Source organism: Mauremys mutica, chromosome 4 (assembly GCF_020497125.1).
Source record: "Mauremys mutica isolate MM-2020 ecotype Southern chromosome 4, ASM2049712v1, whole genome shotgun sequence".
Lineage (NCBI taxonomy): Eukaryota > Metazoa > Chordata > Testudines > Geoemydidae > Mauremys > Mauremys mutica.
The window spans coordinates 129,446,906-129,468,416 of NC_059075.1; the positions used below are offsets into that span (position 1 = coordinate 129,446,906).

At 44.9% G+C, this 21,511-nt stretch overlaps 2 protein-coding genes and 1 long non-coding RNA gene across 10 annotated transcripts in view; 1 reads left to right on the plus strand and 2 right to left on the minus strand.

Moving 5' to 3' along the window:
- The window catches only part of LOC123369342 (maestro heat-like repeat-containing protein family member 7), a 1,253,347-nt gene that overhangs the window by 42,510 nt on the left and 1,189,326 nt on the right, over positions 1 to 21,511 (minus strand). The window lies entirely within an intron of this gene.
- On the minus strand, positions 4,188 to 19,081 carry C4H11orf16 (chromosome 4 C11orf16 homolog). 7 transcript variants are annotated; one of them, XM_045014837.1, is made up of 9 exons: positions 17,928 to 17,969; positions 17,193 to 17,377; positions 15,643 to 15,799; positions 13,805 to 14,033; positions 12,305 to 13,000; positions 11,350 to 11,537; positions 6,575 to 6,747; positions 5,156 to 5,405; positions 4,188 to 4,735 (listed from the first exon to the last, which is right to left on the minus strand). In XM_045014837.1, the coding sequence occupies exons 1-9, from the start codon at positions 17,961 to 17,963 to the stop codon at positions 4,652 to 4,654; spliced, it is 1,998 nt and encodes a 665-aa protein (XP_044870772.1). In that variant the 5' UTR covers positions 17,964 to 17,969; the 3' UTR covers positions 4,188 to 4,651. The 7 variants fall into 7 exon arrangements, with proteins under 7 accessions (XP_044870772.1, XP_044870768.1, XP_044870771.1 ...); XM_045014833.1 differs by lacking the exon at positions 4,188 to 4,735 and having other exon boundaries at positions 4,756 to 5,405; XM_045014836.1 differs by lacking the exons at positions 4,188 to 4,735; positions 17,928 to 17,969 and adding an exon at positions 18,993 to 19,081 and having other exon boundaries at positions 4,805 to 5,405.
- On the plus strand, positions 18,406 to 19,903 carry LOC123369371. Its single transcript, XR_006579017.1, has 3 exons — positions 18,406 to 18,539; positions 18,799 to 18,904; positions 19,733 to 19,903. It is a non-coding gene; the product is annotated as an uncharacterized LOC123369371 (long non-coding RNA).

Sequence of the window (21,511 nt, forward strand, 5' to 3'; positions counted from 1 at the left end):
CTGCCCCAGAGTCCAGTGACCATGGACTCTGACGATGGGACAGTGTCGACGGCCAGTTCCTCGGCGATGTTCGCGGACACGGAAGATGAGGAAGGGTTTGTGGAGGACGAGGCAGGCGACAGCGCTTACAACGCTGGTTTCCCTGACAGCCAGGATCTCTTCATCACCCTCACGGAGAGCCCCTACCAACCCTCCCCAGCCGTTAACCTGGACCCTGAATCAGGGGAAGGATCACTCGGTAAGTGCTTTAAACATGTAAACTTTTATTCTTAATATAACAGGAATCTGAAGTATGTGAAAAGGAGGTCTCTCTCTCTCTACACATATATATCTATATATATCTATATATATCTATATATATATATCTATATATCTATATATATATATCTATATATCTATATATATATATATATCTATATAGGGATAAATCAGAAATCCTCCTGGGAGATCTCCACGAAGCTCTCCTGGAGGTAATCGAAAAGCCTCCGCAGGAGGTTCCTGGGGAGAGCTGCCTTATTGGGTGCTCCGTGGTAGCACACTTTTCCTTGCCAGGCTTTCATGAGGTACTCAGGGAGCATTGCCTCCCCGAGCACGGCTGCATAGGCCCCTGGTTTGTGCTGGCTTTCACGCAGCATGCGCTCTCTATCTCCTTCAGTGACCGTCCTCAGGGCGATCTCGCTCGGAGAGTCCTGCATCTAATTAGGGTAATTACCGTAATGTTACGCCTGGTCCAAAGTATTTTAAAAAAATCTCCGGACAGACGGCGTAGCAGAGAGTCAGCACGCTGCTGCGTGACAAGCGTAACGGGAAGCCAAAGAATCAAATGGACGCTCATGGAGGGAAGGAGGGAGGGAGCGGGGGGGCTGAGGACGCAAGCTATCCCACAGTTCCCGCTGTGTCCGAAAAGCATTTGCATTCTTGGCTGAGCTCCAAATGCTTCTAGGGTCAAACACAGGGTCCGCGGTGGTTCAGGGCATAGCTCGTCAATGTACAGCCACCCTCCACCCCCAGAAGGAAAAGGGAAAGAAATCCTCTCTTGACTCTTGTAAATGTCACCCTATGTGTACTGAATGCTGCTGGTAGACTCGATGCTGTGTCACGCTACGGTAGCATCCTCGCCCCCCCTCCCCCGCCTCATGGGTGACTGATGGTGCAAAACAACTGGTACCCGTCCTCATCATCAGCCTTGCGGTAGATGATGTAGTGCAATAGGACTGCTACCTGTCCTCATCATCAGCCCATAAGTAGACGGCCTGCTAACCGTCTTCATCATAGCAACAGGGGGCTGAGCTCCATCAGCCCCCGCCCTTCATGTGTAAAGAAAAGATTCTGTAATGCCTGGACTATCATAGCAGCTGGAGGCTGCCTTACCCTCATTTCATTTCCCTAACAAGTCACTGTTTCTTATTCCTGCATTCCTTATTACTTCAGCATACAAATGGGGGGACACTACAACGGTAGCCCAGGAAGGCTGGAGGAGGAGGGAAGCAACAGGTAGGGTTGTTGCAGGGGCACCCCCTGTGAATGGCACGCAGCTCGTCATTCCTGTGGGATCTGACACAGAGCGGCTGTGCTCTGTAGTTCTCTGATACACTAAAACCCTGGTACAGTTGCCCCATATTCTAGGCAGGACTGTTTCTATTTTTAGATACCATAAAGGAGGGATAGACTTGGGGAGTCATTCCCAGTTTTGTCTTTTGCGCCCCCGGCCGATCTCGGCCACGGGCACCTATGACAGCAGCAGAAGCTGTAGTGCAATAGGACAGCTACCCGTCATCACCTTGCCAATTTACATTGGCGTGGTTGATGGTGCAATATGGCTGATAACCATCTCTGCTGTCATGCAAAAGCAAATGAATGCTGCTGTGTAGGGCTGCTGAATCGCCTCTGTCCGCGGCATCTAGTATACATACGGTGACAGTGACAAAAGGCAAAACAGGCTCCATGGTTGCCACGCTATGGCGTATGCCAGGGCAATACAGGGAAAACGGGCTCGAAATGATTGTCTGGCATTGCTTTCCCGGAGGAAGGAATGACTGACTACATTTACCCAGGACCACCGGCAACAATGAAATTTGCACCATCATGCACTGGGATCTCAACCCAGAAGTGCAAGGGTCGGGGGACACTGCGATGGGGTAGAACAGGGGCAGAGTTTATGCTTTCAGGATTGCCTGCTGCAGGAGTGCGGACGAGATAGGTGCTGTGCATGGTGTTGTTCACAGACACAGACTAGACTGTGTTCATTGTTCGCAGAAATGTATCTTTGCAAGGAATTCACTCCCTCTTTCCTATCACACAGCTTCGACAGTCTCCAGACCTGCCACAGCATCCCCCTCACAGAGGCTGGCAAAGATTAGGCGGCGAAAGAGAGAGACACGGGACGAGGTGATCGCTGAAGTTATGGGGTGCTCCCGAGCCGAGGCGGACCAGCAGAGCCAGTGGAGGGAGACCCTCTCTCAGCAGCAGCGCTCACACAGCGAACGGGAGGAGAGGTGGCGTGAGGAAGACAAGCAAGCGACTCAAACACTGCTTGGACTAATGAGGGAGCAAACGGACACGCTCCGGTGCCTTGTGGATGTTCTGCAGGACCGCAGCCAGGAGGACAGAGCCCCCCCACAGTGTATCTGCAACCGCCCTCCCCCGCCACAAAGTCCCATACCTCCCGTCACCCAAAGTAACCAGAAGGAGTGGCGCCAGGGCCCGTGAAAACTGTCACTGCACCCCAGCAGAGTGCTCAAGTACCCAAAAGCTCTCATACCGTAATTTTTGAGAATTCCTTCCCTTCCTGACTCACCCTAGCCCCAATCCCAGTTTAATCCCCTGACTGTCTGGTTAATTATTAAAAATACTTTGCTGTTAATTACTGTTTCTGTCATGCTTTTTTACACAACGCTGCGTTTGAAGGGGTGGGTGGGGAAGGGGGTAGGGTATTGCATAGGACAGTCACCTTTAGCAGGGTACAGAGACAGGGGCAGGATCAGCAGCAGGTCACACACACAGTGCAGTCAGTAGGCAGCCTGGTCGGTATGGGAGGTGGTTTGCAGGTTCTGTGTGGGTGGGGGGGTACGTGACTTTGTAGCGGGGGAGGGCGGTTACAGATCTCATGCAACAGTCCTTGTCCTGGACCACAGAGCCACGCAGCAGAGGAATCTGTATCTGTCCTCCCCCGCCACAAGGCCACATAGCCCCCGCACACAGAGTCCCAAAAAGGAGGGATGGCAGGCTCCGTTGAAACAACCAGTCCAGCACTGCAGACCGCTCTGGGAGCAGGAGCCTCTCATTCCTCGAGTTTAGAGGTGGTCTTTACATCACCGCACACCCTACCCAGCACAGTCTGCGTCCCAGTTTCAATCCTTTAATGCAAAGTCATCAATAAAGAAACCTTTGTAAAGTTACAGTGGAACATGTATTTTGTTTTTAAATGTGTGTTGGAAGTGGGGGAAGCGGGGTGGACGGGGTATGTAACTGCAGATGCTGGTCAACAGTAACTTGGTAAAGAAACGGGGGCAGGTTCAGCTTCTCTGTAAAGAAACTGAACAGTCACAGGTCTCGCTGCTCGCTGGTACTTGAAGAGTTCCTTGTTGCTGTGCAAGGTGCCTGCATAGGGCTTCACGAGGCAGGGCATTAGCGGGTAGGCTGGGTCCCCGAGGATCACTATAGGCATCTGCATATCCAAGAGTTATTTTGTGGTCCGGGAAGAAACTACCTTCCTGCAGGCGTCTAAACAGAGCAGAGTTCCTGAAAACACACGCGTCATGAACTTTGCCTGGCCACCCGACGTTGATGTTGGTAAAACGTCCCCCATGGTCCACCAGTGCTCGCAGCACCTTTGAAAAGTAGCCCGATTTCTCAGCAGCTGACTGTGGAAGAGGTGGACGATAAGGTGCGAGGAGTTGACAACGGCCATAAGTGCAGTGATGATCGCAGCGGGCTCCATGCTCGCAGTGCTGTGGCGTCCGCGCTGTCACTGACCAGAAAAGTGCGCTAACAGATTTCCCGCTGGCGCTTTCAGGGAGGGAGGGCGTGATTGACGGTTCAATGATGACAGTTACCCAAAACCACCCTCGACACATTTTTTCCCCCCAGCAGGCATTGGGGGGAAATCCCAGAATTCCAATGGGCATCGGGGAGTGTGGGAACTGTGGGATAGCTTCCCACAGTGCACCGCTTCCAAATTCGACGCTGGCCCCGTTACTGTGGACTCACACAGTCGAATTAGTGTTTTTAGTGTGGATACACAAATTCGACTTCATAAGGTTGATTCGAAATAGTCTTGTAGAGTAGACATACCCTTAGTTTTCACTTTCATTAAGCTAAATCCCACATGAGCAAAACGCATACACACATGATTAACTCCCATTTCAGTGGCCCTGATTCAGCAAGGCATTTCAACATGTGCTTAATTTAAGAATGAGTAATCCCACTGCAGTCAGTGGGACTTCTCATGGGCTTCAGGTAGCTTGCTGAATGGGCACCTATGAATAAAATGGGTGTCATGTGTTTTAGTATGCATATGCAAACTTTTACTTGGCTTATTCTAATAAGGTTCTAGTAGATTTTATTTGGGGGAAGCTTTAAGTATGGTAGCCATAACAGCGGTTGGAATTCTACATAAATATTTGTATCTCCTTTGTTCTGTGCTATCTGGTTACTTTCCCTTCCGTTTTTCATCTTGAGAGATCTTTTCTGCCATTAACTTGTACTGGGTCTCCACTCTTCTCCTTTGGGCTTCCTACAAGAGAGAAACCATCATGCTGAAATCCCTGTCACAGACTTTTTGAAACCATGAGAACAAATGGGAGGCTTATTAAAACCTTGCTCTCTCAATTTCCAATTTTTCAGGTTTTCTGTGCTATTACTTGTTGTTCCTCTCTCCTCAAGAGTGTTGGCTTCTAATCCAGCACAGTGGGAACTTAATATGGAAAGACACACTTCCCCTGGACAGGAGAGTGAAGGTACTTACCTCATTTCCATCTAAATGGAATTTATTTCAGTTGGTTAAGGTGGTGCTACTATCCATAAAGCTATTCTGGCTACCTACAGATTTTGTTTGGTTAAAGGAGAGGTGAAGGTCATTAGAGCAGAGAGCTTTATGATGAGGGCACACTTTATTCACTGTATAAAAATAACCCTGTATAGATGGGTAGTTTACCTGAGATTGTTTCTCTTTAATTTCTTCATCTATACACTTATTACATTCCCTCTCATCATGTGTCTCTCTGACTCGTTGCAGATGAGCTAGTCTTTGCTGTCCTTTCTGCCTGTCCTCCTCTGCCATGGTCTGCATCTTCAGGTTTGTCCTCTGCTGTGCGAGTTGCTTTGTTTTCATTGTCTGATTCTGCTTTCTGTCTTGTTCTTTTACCTTCTTATCTTCATTCTCGAAATGCTGCAGTTTCTTGTTCCTGGAGAAGAAAAACCCAATGAGTTAAGCATTGTTCTAAAAAGAATCAGTGTTTTTGTCTGCTCTTCTCCTATCCTCACAATAAATAGACGTGGCTGGTGTAGCTTTCCCAGTGGAAGCAGTTTTACATGTGTATAAACTCTTCACTGGAATATAAATGTTTTAAAAATAATAAACCTTAGGCTAGAGTTTCAGAAGCACTCAGTGGGACTTTCACTATTCACGTCCTTGGGAGCAAAGTTAGGCCAAAGCTGAGCACTTTTGAAAACCCACCCTGAAGTTTTAGTTGGCTCTTACAGTTGTATGTTTATAACGGATGTGGTCAAGTAGTTTAAGGCTCCATCTAGAGTACAAGATAGAACTGTGCTTTAACTGTGTTTAGGGACAGTCACATTGTAACTTGGTCTCACAACATTAGTTTGACATTAAATTGGGCCTGCGTCTTTTGGGGAATGTCCTATTGAGTCAACCCTTTAAATATTTAATCAATCAGAGAAGGAATGTCTCTTCTGTTACTGCCACCAGTACCACAGGGAACAAGATGGCCAGCCACAGATGCAACTCAGTCTCTTCATGTAGTTTCTTTATAGTCTTTATAAAAATACAGGGCCTAACCCTGCAGTCATCCCACATGCAAAACTATTGACTTCAGTAAAAATTGTGTGAGACATAGGGGTTTGTGTTCAAGCCCGGTCCAGCGAGATATGACTTCTTAGTCACTTATTCCAAAATTGCTAGAAACAGGTATCTGACATGACCTACCCATTAACCATTAATGTACAGTATGTCTCAAGTTTTATACTTGTTTCAGAGAAGCCTATGAACAGCGGTTTCCGAAGAAAGGTATAAATCAGTTACAACAGAGCACAATGTGGACATTTATTGCTAATTTAAACTAGACACTCATTCTGCTCAAACAGCTGAAATTCCTGTGCATATTTTCTATTAGGAGTTCTTCACTGGAATTAAAACACTAGTGTGTGTAGAACAGATATTCCAAGATATTTCAGTTTCAGTTCTAAGGAATATATACCAGTAGAAAGAGCTTTGTCCTTTGAAAACCGAAATCATCTAAGTTTAGTGTGCACAATGCTTTACTCTGTAGTCAAAGTCCATAGAACCAAAAGAGGGAAGATGCAGAGTAGCTAATACTTGACCTGTGTGATGTACCTCCGGTGTTCCTGTGCAGTGTAGTACTTCTCTTCAGCCTGCTGTTCTCTTTCACACTCCCGCTGCTGCTGCTGGATTTTTTTCTTTCTTTTTTGTTCCATGCAGGCTCTTCTCTGGCGTTCACATTCTATTTGATTTTCTCCAAGTTTCTCTAAAAAAGGAGTGGCCTGTGGCTGGGAGAAATGAAGCATGAAAACTAGGACTTTAGTCTTCTTTCCTCTTGACTCAGTTTATGCATTTTGTATCCTCTAACTCAGGGGTCGGCAACCTTTCAGAAGTGGTGTGCCGAGTCTTCATTTATTCACTCTCATTTAAGGTTTCGCGTGTCAGTAACACATTTTAACGTTTTTAGAAGGTCTCTATAAGTCTATAAACTATTGTTGTATGTAAGTTTTTTAAAATGTTAAAGAAGCTTCATTTAAAATTAAATTAAAATGCAGATCTTATCAGTTTAGTGCTTTAGTGTTTAACCTGAGGTGCATGCACCCCCTGGGGCAGGGCCGGTGCAAGGATATTTTGCGCCCTAGGCGAAACTTCCACCTTGCGCCCCCCGTACACCGGTTCATTGAGGGCAAATCCCAACAAGCCTTTATAAACCCCAGGGGCCAGCCATGTCGAGGGGCTGCTCCCCAGACTAGGTTCCCCCCTCCCTGCCCCCTGAACTGCCCTGGAGGGTGCACAGCCTCCCCCTGCCCCAAGCCCTCCCCACCCCGAAATCCACTCACTGGCTTTGCCGGGATTGGGCAGCTCAGCAGGGAGGAGCCACCTTCCGGAGGCACCGGAGAGCCAGAGTGTACCGCTTGCAGCAGCCCTGGAGGAACCAGCGCGGTGCAGGAGAGCAGCAGCCCTGCAAAGGCAGTGGTGCTGCTAGCAGGGAGCAGCTGTGCCCCCCCTGCTGCGGCCCAGTGCCCCCCTGGGGGCTCCTGCAGGCTGCAGTGGATGTATGTGGGCGCCAGCCCCCGTGTGCCCCCCTGGGCTCTACCCTCGCCTAGGGTTACCATATTTCAACAATCAAAAGAGAGGAGAGCTGTGCCCTAGCCCCGACCCCACCCACTCCCTCCCACTTCCCACCCCGATTGCCTTGGTCAGAACCCCCAACACCCCCGGGACCCCTGCCCCTAACTGCCCCCCAGAACCCCACCCCTACCTAAGCCTCCCTGTTCCTTGTACCCTGACTGCCCCTTCCTGAGACCCCCCCCTACCCTAACTGCCCCCCTAGAACTCTACCCCCTACCTGTCCCCTGACTGCCCCAACCCTTATCCACACTCCTGGCCCTTGATAGACCCCCGGGACTCCCAACCCATCCAATCCTCACCCTGCTCCCTGACTGCCCCCCGGGACTCCCCTTACCAGGCCCATTCCGGTCAGAGGCTGGCTCCACATGGAGGCAAAACACGCTGCCCCCCGCAGAGTGCTGAGGTGGGGGGAGCAGCAGGAGGGGCAGCGGTGGCTCACACTTCCAGGAGCTGCAGAACCCGAGTGCAGTGAGGAGGGAGTGGGGGGGGGCACGCCTGCCCAGGCTGTGGCCCAGTGGCTCCCCCCGGGAGGCTCCTGCAGTGGATGCATGCAGGCAGCAGTCCCCGTGTGCCCCCTGGCTCCCTCCTTGCCGTGCTCAGGCTCTGCAGCTCCCGGGAGTGTGAGCCACCGCCCCTCCCACAGCAGGCTCAGGGCCCCAGGCCCCGGTGGCTCACACTCCCAGGAGCTGCAGAAACTGAGTGAGTGATGGAGTGGAAGATGGGCGGGATTAGCAAGGAAAGCTACCTTATTGAGGTCAGAACATGTACGGATGAAGTGAGAGAGGCTAAAAGCCATGTAGAGTTGGACCTTGCAAAGGGAATTAAAACCAGTAGTAAAAGGTTCTATAGCCATATAAATAAGAAGAAAACAAAGAAAGAAGAAGTGGGACTGCTAAACACTGAGGATGGAATGGAGGTTAAAGATAACCTAGGCATGGCCCAATAGCCAAATAAATACTTTGCTTCAGTCTTTAATAAGGCTAATGAGGAGCTTAGGGATAATGGACGGATGACAAATGGGAATGAGGATATGGAGGTAGATATTACCACATGTGAGGTAGAAGCCAAACTCAAACAGCTTAATGGGACAAAATCGGAGGGCCCAGATAATCTTCATCCAAGAATATTAAAGGAACAGACATGAAATTGCAAGCCCATTAGCAAGAATTTTTAATGAATCAGTAAACTCAGGGGTTGTACCGTACGACTGGAGAATTGCTAACATAGTTCCTATTTTTAAGAAAGGGAAAAAAAAGTGATCCGAGTAACTATAGGCCTATTAGTTTGACATCTGTAGTATGTAAGGTCTTGGAAAAATTTTTGAAAGAGAAAGTAGTTAAGGACATTGAGGTCAATGGTAATTGGGACAAATTACAACATGGTTTTACAAAAGGTAGATCGTGCAAAACCAACCTGATCTCCTTCTTTGAGAAGGTAACAGATTATTTAGACAAAGGAAATGCAGTAGATCTAATTTACCTCGATTTCAGTAAGGCATTTGACACGGTTCCACATGGGGAATTATTAGTTAAATTGGAAAAGATGGGGATCAATATGAAAATTGAAAGGCGGATAAGGAACTGGTTAAAGGGGAGACTACAACGGGTCGTACTGAAGGGTGAACTGTCAGGCTGGAAGGAGGTTACTAGTGGAGTTCCTCAGGGATCAGTTTTGCGACCAATCTTATTTAACCTTTTTATTACTGACTTTGGCACAAAAAGCGGGAATGTGCTAATAAAGTTTGCAGACGACACAAAGCTGGGAGGTATTGCTAACACAGAGAAGGACCGGGATATCATACAGAAAGATCTGGATGACCTTGTAAACTGGAGTAATACTAATAGGATGAAATTCAATAGTGAAAAGTGCAAGGTCATGCATTTAGGGATTAATAATAAGAATTTTAGTTATAAATTGGGAACACATCAGTTGTAAGTAACAGAGGCGGAGAAGGACCTTGGAGTATTGGTTGATCACAGGATGACTATGAGCCGCCAGTGTGATATGGCTGTTAAAAAAGCTAATGCAGTTTTAGGATGCATCAGGCGAGGTATTTCCAGCAAAGATAAGGAGGTGTTAGTACCGTTATATAAGGCACTGGTGAGACCTCATCTGGAATACTGTGTGCAGTTCTGGTCTCCCATGTTTAAGAAGGATGAATTCAAACTGGAACAGGTTCAGAGACGGGCTACTAGGATGATCCGAGGAATGGAAAACCTGTCTTATGAAAGGAGACTCCAAAGAGCTTGGCTTGTTTAGCCTAACCAAAAGAAGGTTGAGGGGGGATATGCTTGCTCTTTATAAATATATCAGAGGGATTAATATTAGGGAGGGAGAGGAATTATTTAAGCTTAGTACCAATGTGGACACAAGAACAAATGGATATAAACTGGACACTAGGAAGTTTAGACTTGAAATTAGACGAAGGTTTCTAACCATTAGAGGAGCGAAGTTCTGGAACAGCCTTCCAAGGGGAGTAGTGGGGGCAAAAGACATATCTGGCTTTAAGACTAAGCTTGATAAGTTTATGGAAGGGATGGTATGATGGGATAGCCTAATTTTGGCAATTAATTTTTGGTCTGTGATGGGATGTTAGATGGGATGGGATCTGAGTTACTGCAGAGAATTCTTTCCTGGGTGCTGGCGGGTGAGTCTTGCCCACATGCTCAGGGTTTAACTGATCGCCATATTTGGGGTCAGGAAGGAATTTTCCTCCGGGGCAGATTGGCAGAGGCCCTGGAGGTTTTTCACCTTCCTCTGCAGCATGGGGCATGGGCCACTTGCTGGAGGATTCTCTGCAGCTTGAGGTCTTCAAATCACAATTTGAAGACTTCAATAACTCAGACATAGGTTAGGGGTTTGTTATAGAAGTGGATGGGTAAAATTCTTTGGCCTGCTTTGTGCAGGAGGTCAGACTAGATGATCATAATGGTCCCTTCTGACCTATGAGTCTATGAGCCGGGGGGCGCGCCTGCCACTGGTCTGGGGTCCCGGCCGTCAGCCCCGTTCAGCCTCCTGCAGGCCTGGGGTTCCATTCACTCAGCCAGCAGCGCGCTGAGCGGGGCCGGCGGCTGGGACCTCGGCTGGCAGCCGCGTGCCAGGCAAAATCGGCTTGCATGCCACCGGTTGCCGACCCCTGCTCTAGCTGAACTCTAGAGCAGTATTCTCTCTAAATTGTCTGCTATTTTTAGAGAGAAAAAATTCTTTCAGAATCTGATCTACAGGACTGATTTCTAGAAAAATACCCACACGCATCAGGCTTTGGGGCAGTATAAAATGTCCTCCATGGAGTGAGCCTGGTGCAGAGCTGCACTGGGAGAAGTAGAAGGAAGGAGAGCTCCTTGCTTGGATTCTATTACTCCTGAATTTCAGAGCCATCCATTCCCAGGATCAAGCATCCTATAGGAGTTGCTTACCTTCCTAAGGCCCTAATCCAGCTCCCATGACTTCAGTGGGCATTGGCTCAGTCTCCAAGGTTACAAGCTCCATTGAATCACCATCTAGTTACATGCCAAGTTTTAGTTTTTTGAACTGTAAGATGGATTCAGATCCTGCCCAGTTGTGTCTTGAATTGGAAGAGGAGCTCTCTCCCCAACACAGATATGGGGCTTGCCTGGGAGGGAGGTGGGGATGTTTAGCAGGCAACAGGGTAACTTCAGGGCCATTTGCTTCTTCAGCTGATATCCAGAACAACATCATCTTCAATTTAAAGAACCAAGGTACCTAATTATAATACTGTTTCACCATAGATTACTTACCCTCCGTGATGGCTTGAAATCATGGTAGATTAAGACATCTTTCAGCGTGAGATGTCTTCTTGGAGACTGTTCAATAGTTTCAAACATTGCACTCTGGTTGGTTGGTGCAACAGGGTGCATGTCCAAGGAGAAAATGGTTCCGGATTCTGCTTTCCCCTTTGTACACTTGCTGCTGGGAATGCTGATTCCTGGGGATATAGATACTATATTTAATATGCATAATCTTACTTTTACATTAAAGAAAAAAAATGGTAGTCATTTGGAAAGGAAAGTGCAATTTAAACCTAAAAGGAACTCTTGTAGGTGCATGATTTCTGGTTCTGGATATTCGTTGCTTAAGTAAAAGTTAATTGTGTGGATGGCACCACGAAAAATGTGGCAGGGTTGGGGGGAAGATCAGGATTTTAGAGTTGTGCATATATTTGTGTGTGTGCGCACGCGCCTGAATCTGATTCCATTTTTGTATGGTTTTCCACTGGATAAAGTACTGAAAGAGGAGCCCTTACATGTGATGAAGAGGGCAAAACTTGGTGCAGATCTTGCATTTATAGAAATTAATTAAAGGGATTGTTAACTGGGGCCTAAACCAGGCATCAATACAAAGTTTTGCTTTGTTTTTTAAAAAGGGGAGTGGGGTTACAAAACATTTTTATGAATTTAAGATTTATGAATTTATTTAATCTATTTTAAATTCTAGGTAGTAGTTAAAGGATTAATGACATATTGTCAGATTTGTTTTCTGCTTTCTATGCATCATACACACTTTGTCTACCAATGTTGAAATAAGGTAAGGTAGACATTTACAAGTACATCTGTGTCACTGCTAGCAGAGATATAGGCCTGCATTCAAGTCTGACACTGAATGAGATACAGTGCCAGACTGAAGAGGGTTATAGAATGCTTTCAGTGAAGAAGCACCTGTTGACAAGTAACCAAGGAAAGAGATGAAATATACCTGGATTCCTAGGATGTGACTTGGTGTGGCTTCTCTTCCAATACTTCCATTCAGGTCTTGCAGCATCTTTCAGTTTGGGTTTTTTTAAAAGGCTAGAATCTGTATTAACAGCACTATCCACCACCATGCTCTTCGTTAGGCCCATCTCTTCCTCACTTTCTAAATCAGAGGAGGAGGAGGAGGAGGAGGAGGAAGCAGCAGTAGTAGCAGCTGCTGCTCGTTCATTTTCCTTTGGACTTTCCAATTCTAGAAGTTGTACAGTGGGCTTGTTATTGGACTCTTGCTGTTTAGTGCTTCTTTGAGGGAGCAAAGATGTGGATAGTAGAGGCTGCCAGGCACTGAATTTGGGATGGGAGCAGCAGATGCATCCCACATGGACTGGTGAACAGCATATACTGTGACAATTACTATGGAAAGGGGGGCAGATAAATGGCCATGGCCACGGCCACCTGTACTTACTTAGCCCATCGTCTAAAGCACATGAATGGATGGGGGCTCTTAGAAGTCTGCAAGTAGAAGTGTAAGAGCTAGTGGTGGTGGGGGGGTTTGTAAGCTTTAATCGGCTGGTGAAGGGCATGTGAATCATCTCTACTATCCTTTCCCACGTGTCTGGTGGAATCCATAAGGCCACACCTAGTGGTACTTTCACTTTCTTGTCATTCCAAAAACAGACCATGATTTCTTCATCCTCTGAGGCTATTGAAAAGAAAAAGGTAAGATACCATTAGACAGTACCGCTCTGGTTGGGAAATACTTAGCAATTTAATACATGTTTTCTACCTTTGTCAGAAAGCAGGAACACCCTTATCATATACTGTATGATATGGAGGCAGCTATCACAGACCTGTTTTCCTATCACAGAAGTTTTCCTGCAAATTTGTCCCCACATAAAGTCGACGCAAATGGTAATTGTCTGGGTAACTTTTGGTATTGTGGCCACATTTGGCAGTGAATCTATTAACATTTTACCAGTATTTTGATAAGCAAACAGGCCCAAATTGTCAAACATGGATCGATTATTAGGCTGTCTAAATTCCACATGTGGGTGCTCAGATCAGCTCTTGGATGTATAAATAACCCAGTGCCCATCGGAGCATTCCGATGAGTCATCTTCTTAACACTACCCCATTTGAAAACAGAGCTTCCCTGTGCATCAAGTCTCAGGAATTGAACGTGTTATCCTTTCCCCTACAGCTGGTGCCTTGTTTCAGTAGCAAGTTAAACTGAATAACTGCTAAAGACTAGATGTAGTGGATAGTGAAGGTGCAAATTTAAAAAGTCAGTTTTCGTAATAAAAGGTAGATCAATCTAGAAGTTAACTCTCACGCTCAAGGTATTGCTAAGGAGCACTTTCTAGGATCCATTACTAGTTCCCACTACATCCCTTGCAACCTGTATACATTTTTAAAATAAACATTGCAAGTTGCACTGATGCGTCTGCTACAGTAGCAATACCAAAAATAGTGTTCATTCTTACCACTTCAGGGGATCCCTTCTTACCTCTCAGGGGATCCCGTGTTTCAATGCCCAGTAGGATGGTTCCAGGGCCATATCTGGCCAGGTCTGGTTCCCAGGGTGCCAGCACTTTGTCTCCAGGGAGTATGGAGTGCCTCATTCCATTGACATATTCAAGAATGTCATCCCTGGCTGTTTTTTGCACACATACTGAATACTTGTCACCTGATGCAAGTGGTTTGTCAAACTCTACCAGGTAAGTTCCTCTCTTGCCCTGTTACCAGGAACAAAACATAATTATGAGGAAGCCCACCATGTAATACATAATATAAGGCAGTCAGCAGTCCATTCCATGGCAGCTTAGACTAGGCCTGAACTCTAGGACAGCAGGAACGGTGACAGTAAGCAGCACATGCTATGTTAATCTCTCAGCTAGAGAGCTGGAAAGAACTACAGGGGGATGTTTGTATTCAGCAGCCTTGGTAAAATATGCCCCCATATCCACTACAACTAAGACCTGTATTTTCTCCACTGCAAAAGACACTACAGGCCTGAGATTATGTTCCCAGCTGTAATTCATGTGATGCTGCCGATTTCACAAGCTACCCTGTATGTAGATGGTGACAAAGCACCTGAAGGCAGTTCAGAGCTGTTCTCTATTCACTCATGAATCCTTTCCTATTACCTACTGGGTAACCAGGCATTTTATCTTTTAGAAAACAGTTAAGGAGCTTTGCATCAGCAAGTGAATCAAACCACTCCCCTGCTCTTCAAAAAGAATAGGCCCTTTTTTCTTTAAAGTTTTAAATGCTAACAACTTAATGAATTAAAGCATTCACTAGTGTCTCTGAAAAGACATGCTGTGCCTTGGTTTGCAGAGGAATAAAGCCATAAGTGTATACATAACACACTAACAGTTTTCCAGCCGTATCAATGTTTATCTGTCTATTCACAACAGTAGGTGGGGCGCTGGCCATAACACCACAAAATTCATCTAAATGTGGCTCAGTGCCCAGCAGGACTGGCTCAGAAACAAAGAGCCTGTCCCTGCAAGGTGCTGAGAGCCCTGACTTGCAGCAGGAGGCAAGACTTCTTGCAACCTTGCAGGATGGATCCAATGGGGGCAAAACGAAGTTCCAAAAAAAACATAAGCACTGGTGGAAGAATGGGAAGGCAAAGTATTACAATGGGCGCTTCCCTAAAGAGATCAAGCTGGTAGTCCTTATCTCACAAGCAGCTGCCTTGATTTCTGAATAAGGGGCATGCCCTGACTTTCAACAAGCCAACAGTCCCTCTTGCAGACTAGAATAGCTACCAGAAAGTCTGACATCAGGAAGAGAAGGCCCAGCAAAGGAGGCAAAGAGGCTGCTGAATGTGAGCTATAGAGGCTGCATACAGGTGTCATCTCAGCCCATACCTTTGTTATCCTGAGCAGACTCATACAGTATGCCATTACTCAATAGGTACAGTAGGGTGGGCAGGACCACTGGACACTACTGCCCCTCTACATGGTCTTTAATCCACTGGAACGGTATAATCACAAATGCAGATGCTCTGTTTGTGACTTGCCTCCTGACTTCATGCAACAGCCTATATCAAAACTGATAGAAACCCTGTATGATGCATGGACCCCAGTGCACAGCTGATCTGCCTTTGCACCCCCATTGCCCTCAACCCAATTCCACCTACAGCAGGGGTTCAAGTGGCAGAGAGGTGCTGCTGGGGGGCATTCTGCAATCCATGAATTTGACCCTTTGTGAATATCTTCTGGGGGAGTCACTGTGTGATCCAGGTGACTTCCTACAATGAACAGATCTCACTGTAATGGAGACACAGTAAATTAAGAATATCTACACAAGATAGGTGAGCCAATAGTCACTTGCCTCTATCTCCTGCTTTATTGTACCAAGATAATAAAACCCATCAGAGTCCCTTCTTGCTAGAACAGGAACATGAGCCATGTCCACTGATTTTTCCCACACCTTCAGTCCCTTACATGCTATGTCAGGGAAATGGGGACAGTGGCCAATCCATGAACACCTTGAATAAAAAGAAAAGGGTTAGTGGTGAGAGCAAACAGCTTCCATGAGTCAAATTAAGACACTCTATTAACCTTCAAGGGCCAGATCCAGGGCCCTAGTGGACCTGTTTTGTTCCACCCCTATGGTGCAAAGCAGGCAGAAGGAGCTGGCTGAGGATTTGCCTGTGTAGGAGAATCCCTTGCTTGCATGACTCCAGCAGCTCCTCTCAGCCTCACACCGCTGTAGGGGAGGGTGTTTGGTGGTTGTGGTAGGATCACACTGTGATCCTGGTTTGGGATAACCTACAACAGTACTTGCTCTAACTTATGCTGGAAGTGAAACTAGCCTCTAATTGCCCTTAAGATCAGGTTAACAAGAGGTGTCCTGAGTCCCCTTGAAGCATTCCCCTGTGATATCCAGACCCTGTACTGGCTACTCTCAGAAATCCCAGCTCATTTGTCCTCAAAGGAGCAGTGTGCTCCAGTTTACCACTTTTACCCTAAATGACCATTTCTGTATAATGTACTGCACTTATGATAAAACAAAAGAAAGTTTATTTAAGAAAGAAGAGAGACTCCACTAGAAACAAGAGACAGTGATGGAAACATCTAGTTATAATACAAAACAAATAATAAAATGCAAACTAGGGCCTACACTTTATTAATAGTTACTTTTCCTAGCTAATAAAGTAGGTTCCCTCCCTTCCCCCCCAGTTCAGTCTCTGGTTGGCATCACAGGAACCAGGATCCAATTTTTCATGAAACCTGCCCCCCATTCAACAACATGTCTCCTCAATGAATGGATACAAGGAGTCTTTTTCCATCCTGTGTTATACTGAATCAGTCTTTCATCTTTATTCACAGACAGGACAATCCCCTGTCTGTTGTAATGGTTCTTTTTACCTCCAGGTGGTTTTGATTGTTTGCAGTTGGCTTTGATGGTTTTCCAATGACTGTTCTAGGATAGGGCATGGTTAGACAATTGAAGCTTGTATTACATCACCAGCCTACCAGGGAGGGATGACAACTCCCTCCCACTCGAGTGGACTATTACCCAGTTATACAATTCTCTGGTGACTGACTTTAAGACCATACGACAGTTTTCAATACTGTTAAATTATTCCTTAAATATTACCTGTACACACATCTAACGATGATTATGAGTATTGATATGTTACAAGCTTTCAGCAGAGACCTTACATGCTACCTTTCATGGAAAAATACCATGAAAGGGATGTATTAAGTGTAGTGAGTTTGTCAGATCTGAGAAAGGAGTTTGTAAAGAACAGTTGGCACCAATAGGCCTGTCTCACAGAGCATTTCTTTAGTTAGTGGGCTTACTTCATAGCTTGTTTTCAATCGTCAACAGTGTTGCAAAGCAAATGACAGACATAAGCAAGAACTTTTTGTTACCTTTGGGGGATGAGAGGTCTGGTAACCCAAGCAGGATGCACTATGAAAGAGCTACTAGAGAAGGGATCAATATTAGTTACAAAGTTGCTGCATGAGAGTTTATCTAGTGCTGTCACTGCTCTGCAGTACTTGTGCTCTGTACACAAGGATCTTCCTGGATTCTCCATTCCCTCATAAGCAGTTACCTACAAAATGGAATTGTGGTAATTTGGTGTTTGAGATGAACAAACACAGCATACCAGGTTTTAAGCAAATATACAAGTTAAATGATAATGACAACTTACATTTTCTAGTGGATCCCAAAGGACTTTAAAATATTTATTAATGGAGTTTTACATAAAAAAAATGAATCAAAACTTTGCCTACCACTGAAATGCAGCCACTTCTGGTGTGAAATATAACAACTGTTTAACAGTGCAGAGCAACAGGAACTGAAGATTAAGGTATTCAGTTGAAATTACAGGGGGGATTTAAGTGGGTGGAATGTAATTCACCAGACTTGAATTTGGCCAGAAGTCAATGTGGTTAACACCCCTATACTATCCAAAACCCACTGATGTCAATGAGAGCCTTTCCATTCACTTCAACAGACTTTGAATCAGACTTTTACATAAGGTGATCGGCACCTTAACAACATTAAATAAACTAGAAAAGTCAGGGAATTTTCTGTTTTAAATCAAGTCCTCCACAGGACAGTGCCCTCGAACACTACTGAGAGACTCATGCTTATGCCACCTGGGGAATCACCAGCATCACCTGCTGCACCTTCATTCTTCCTAAAATGATTCCCATCTGCATCCTGTCCCATCCCAATCCTACATATTTTATGAGCTATGACAAAAATCACAGCTGGAGCTGATATAGCCAAATGAGCTTGAAGACAGCTTTTGAATGTAGCACTAGATTGATGTTGCCTGTTACTCGTGTTATAGTGATGTATTTAAGGGGCAATAATTTGATCTTGTAGCTGTTCTGTCATGTTTTATGACAGGTTATGCTTTTAGCAAGAGAAAGAAATCATGCTGACATTTGACAAGTGAAGAGATAGCTTTTCTGTGGCTGTCATGTTAAGATTTACAATGCTACAGCTACCTTGTAACCTGGGCAAGATTTAGCAGGACTCTTCTAGTCTAACTAGATTTTTTTATATTACTTTAAAATATTTATACATGGGGTCAATTTTTCAAACTGAAAGTTAATGGGGCTATGCTCCTAAATTACATTTGCAAATGGAAGTTAGGCTCCTATGATATTTAGCTGCATTTGAAAAATGTTACCTGTGGATTTTACTCTCTCATCTTCTCTAGAATAAAAGACTATCATCTGGCTACTCTTTTGATAAATATGGTCAGATTTCAGAAAATTCTTATTTAACAAACCAGTGTTTTACATAAACACCCAACAGGGTCACAGATTGCAACAATTATTGTAATAATCTCTGCAAAACTTGTGTCTGCAAATGAGCAAATAATGTCAAGGATATTGATTACTTTACAAGCATACTGATTCTTACACACAGATTAATGAAATAATTCATGTAAAGTTAGACTTTGTGTTGATTTTCAAATTTTACTTTTAATTTAACATTTAAACATTTTTGTTGCAGTGAATTTAGTGCTTGGGAAAGATATTGGCCAGACAGCCCTGAAGAGCAAAGCCCCTTCTTATCCACAGAACAGATACAGCATGGGCAGAAGAGAGCAAAGACAAAGGTGACTTGTATAAAATTATATTACATTTACTGAGTAGCTTCAATTACTTTGATACAGTGGTTCTGGAAACTGAATATATTGAACTTACCAGATATTGAGAGTGCCCAGCCTTGTCATCCCACACCTGGCCTGACTTCAGAAATCCTGCCCTTTTGCCTGTTTAGTGTGAAAAGTCATTTGTTGCTAGTGTTTCCAGTTACTAAGCTGGTTGCCATAGATTCATTACCAACAGGAAGTGACTGTGTTGAAGAAAGCCACGCATGCACGTACATGAGTGTTTCAGCTAACAGCCAAAGGAACGATACTCCCATAGATAATCATCTGTCTAACACATCCATTTGATTTTAAATGTGACAGACATAATCCGTTTGATCAAAGTATCAGTTACTGTGGTGGGGTCAGAGTGTAGGAATGCATTGTGCATATACAGTCAATTTTGCACCCTTGAATGATCAAACACAATTTTATTGACCAAGACAGGATCACATGAATCTGCGGGATTAAAATAAAAAGCCCCCCTATGAGGTAACAAAAGTGCTGCTATGCAGTTAGGGCAAAAGGGAAGTGGTTGAGCTGGTGTCACATCACTTTACAAACATGAAGTCATTAAATCTCACATCCATCTACTCGGTAGATAAAAGTACAATATGCTGTGTATTACAGTGGCACCTCAAAGCCCCAAAGAAGATCAGGTCTCCATTGTGCTAGGCACTATATAAACAGTGGGAGGGAGTTCCTACCCCTAAGAGCTCACAGCCTAGACTAGACAGATAAGGGGTCAGAGGAGACACAGATAGGTGAAGTGATTTATTTTTATTTGTATTACAGTAGCACCTAGAGACCCCACCTCATTGTGCTAGGCAGTGTACAAAAACAGAGACAGCCATTGCCCTCCAGAGCTTCCAGTCCGAAGGTCACTCAGCAGGTCAATGGCAGAGCCTGGAACATAACCCTGATTTCTTGAGTTCCAGTCAAGGGGACAATACTGGACAATACTGCCTCTCTTCCATTTTCAGGTGAGTAAAGAGAGATTTCTTAACTTGGAATAATATCTAGGAATCTTCCTGATTGTTGATCCCTGCTCTGATCTCTAGATCTGTCTCCTTTTCCATAGCTTTAATGAATTGTTACAAGGGCATTTCATTGCTCCTCTGCTGGAGTTTTTTACATTCATCCACTACACATACGAAATCCAGTACTTAATTTGGGCCAGGGCTGATCCCCGGCACCTCTAGGCTTGGCAGTTCATAGCCCTGGCACCTCTGGGTTTGCTGCATGAATTAGGAATGTAAAAAAATTCTATTTCCCAGCTGTTTCATCAGAGTTGTATTTCATAATCTTTTAACCAGATGATTGTTCTAAGGAAATTAATTTAAAACAACTGAATGACTAGCAGAATTACCTCTGACCTTACAATCCTATTGTCCAAAAGCTTGGAAAATAGTCATGCTGTCTTCCTCCTCCTGAGGAACGCAGGCATGAAGTCACTGAGGCATGCTGGTGCTCCAATGTTTTGAAAATCAGGCCACTTACTCAGGAACCTGAATGTGGATTTAGGAGCTGAACTTGAAGATCCTATTTTTGAAACTCTTGGCCTTAAAGCTTTGTTTTCACTCAGAAAAGAGCAAAGACAACTTGGTCATGACCAGGTTCAATATGGGCTGTAGCAGCAACAAAGCTTTTAAGCCTTCAAAAATAATGGTGGAGATTTCAAGACTTCAACTAGAATGGAGAGAGATACATGTGCATGTGTGCACTAGAGACCTGCCCCACGCTTAAAAGGCTAGTACTGCAAATAGTAATTAGTAGACTAAAGTTCCTTTTCTGTGTCATGGTAAAAATAGCTTTTTGCTTCCATAAACCCAGTAGCGTACACACGACTGCTGGGCCTAAAGGATAAGCCACATCTGGTTTAGATTATCAGATGCTAATACCTTTTTCCTCAGTACTTTGCTGCACCCACATTGCAGTTGCTCTCATTATGGGACGTGGAGAGCCTTTTTATTGAATATCAATAAAATAGGACTATAAATAATATAGCACCTTTCAACCCAAGGGATGTCAAAGCTCTTTGCAAACCATGGGCTAAATCTTCCCCATCACTCTCATGTGAGTAGGCCCTAACTAGAAAAATTTGCTGAAATGCAGCTAGCTATAGGGTGAAACTGTCAGTTATTTAAGAGTGCAGAGCAACAATTTAGGACAAGAAGTGAAGAAAACATTATTCCAGTGAAAGTGCGGAGGCATATAGGCTTGCAGGATGTCATTCCCCGGGGCCAGATTCTGCCACCCCTCCTCAGAGTAATATCTTACTATGTCAGTAAGTAAATCCATATTCAGTGATTTTCAACAAGACAACTCATGAAATAAGCTCACTGACAGTATGGGTGATGGAATCTGGCTTATTGAGGTCAGAGGGTGTAGGGATGCAGAGAGAAAGGCCAAAAGCCAGGTAGAGATGGACCTTGCGAAGGGAATTAAAACAAATAGTAAAAGGTTTTTTAGCCAGATAAATAGGAAGAAAACCAAGAAAGAAGAAGTGGGACTGCTGAAAACTGTAAACGGAGTGGAGATTAAGGATAAACTAGGCATGGCACAATATCTAAA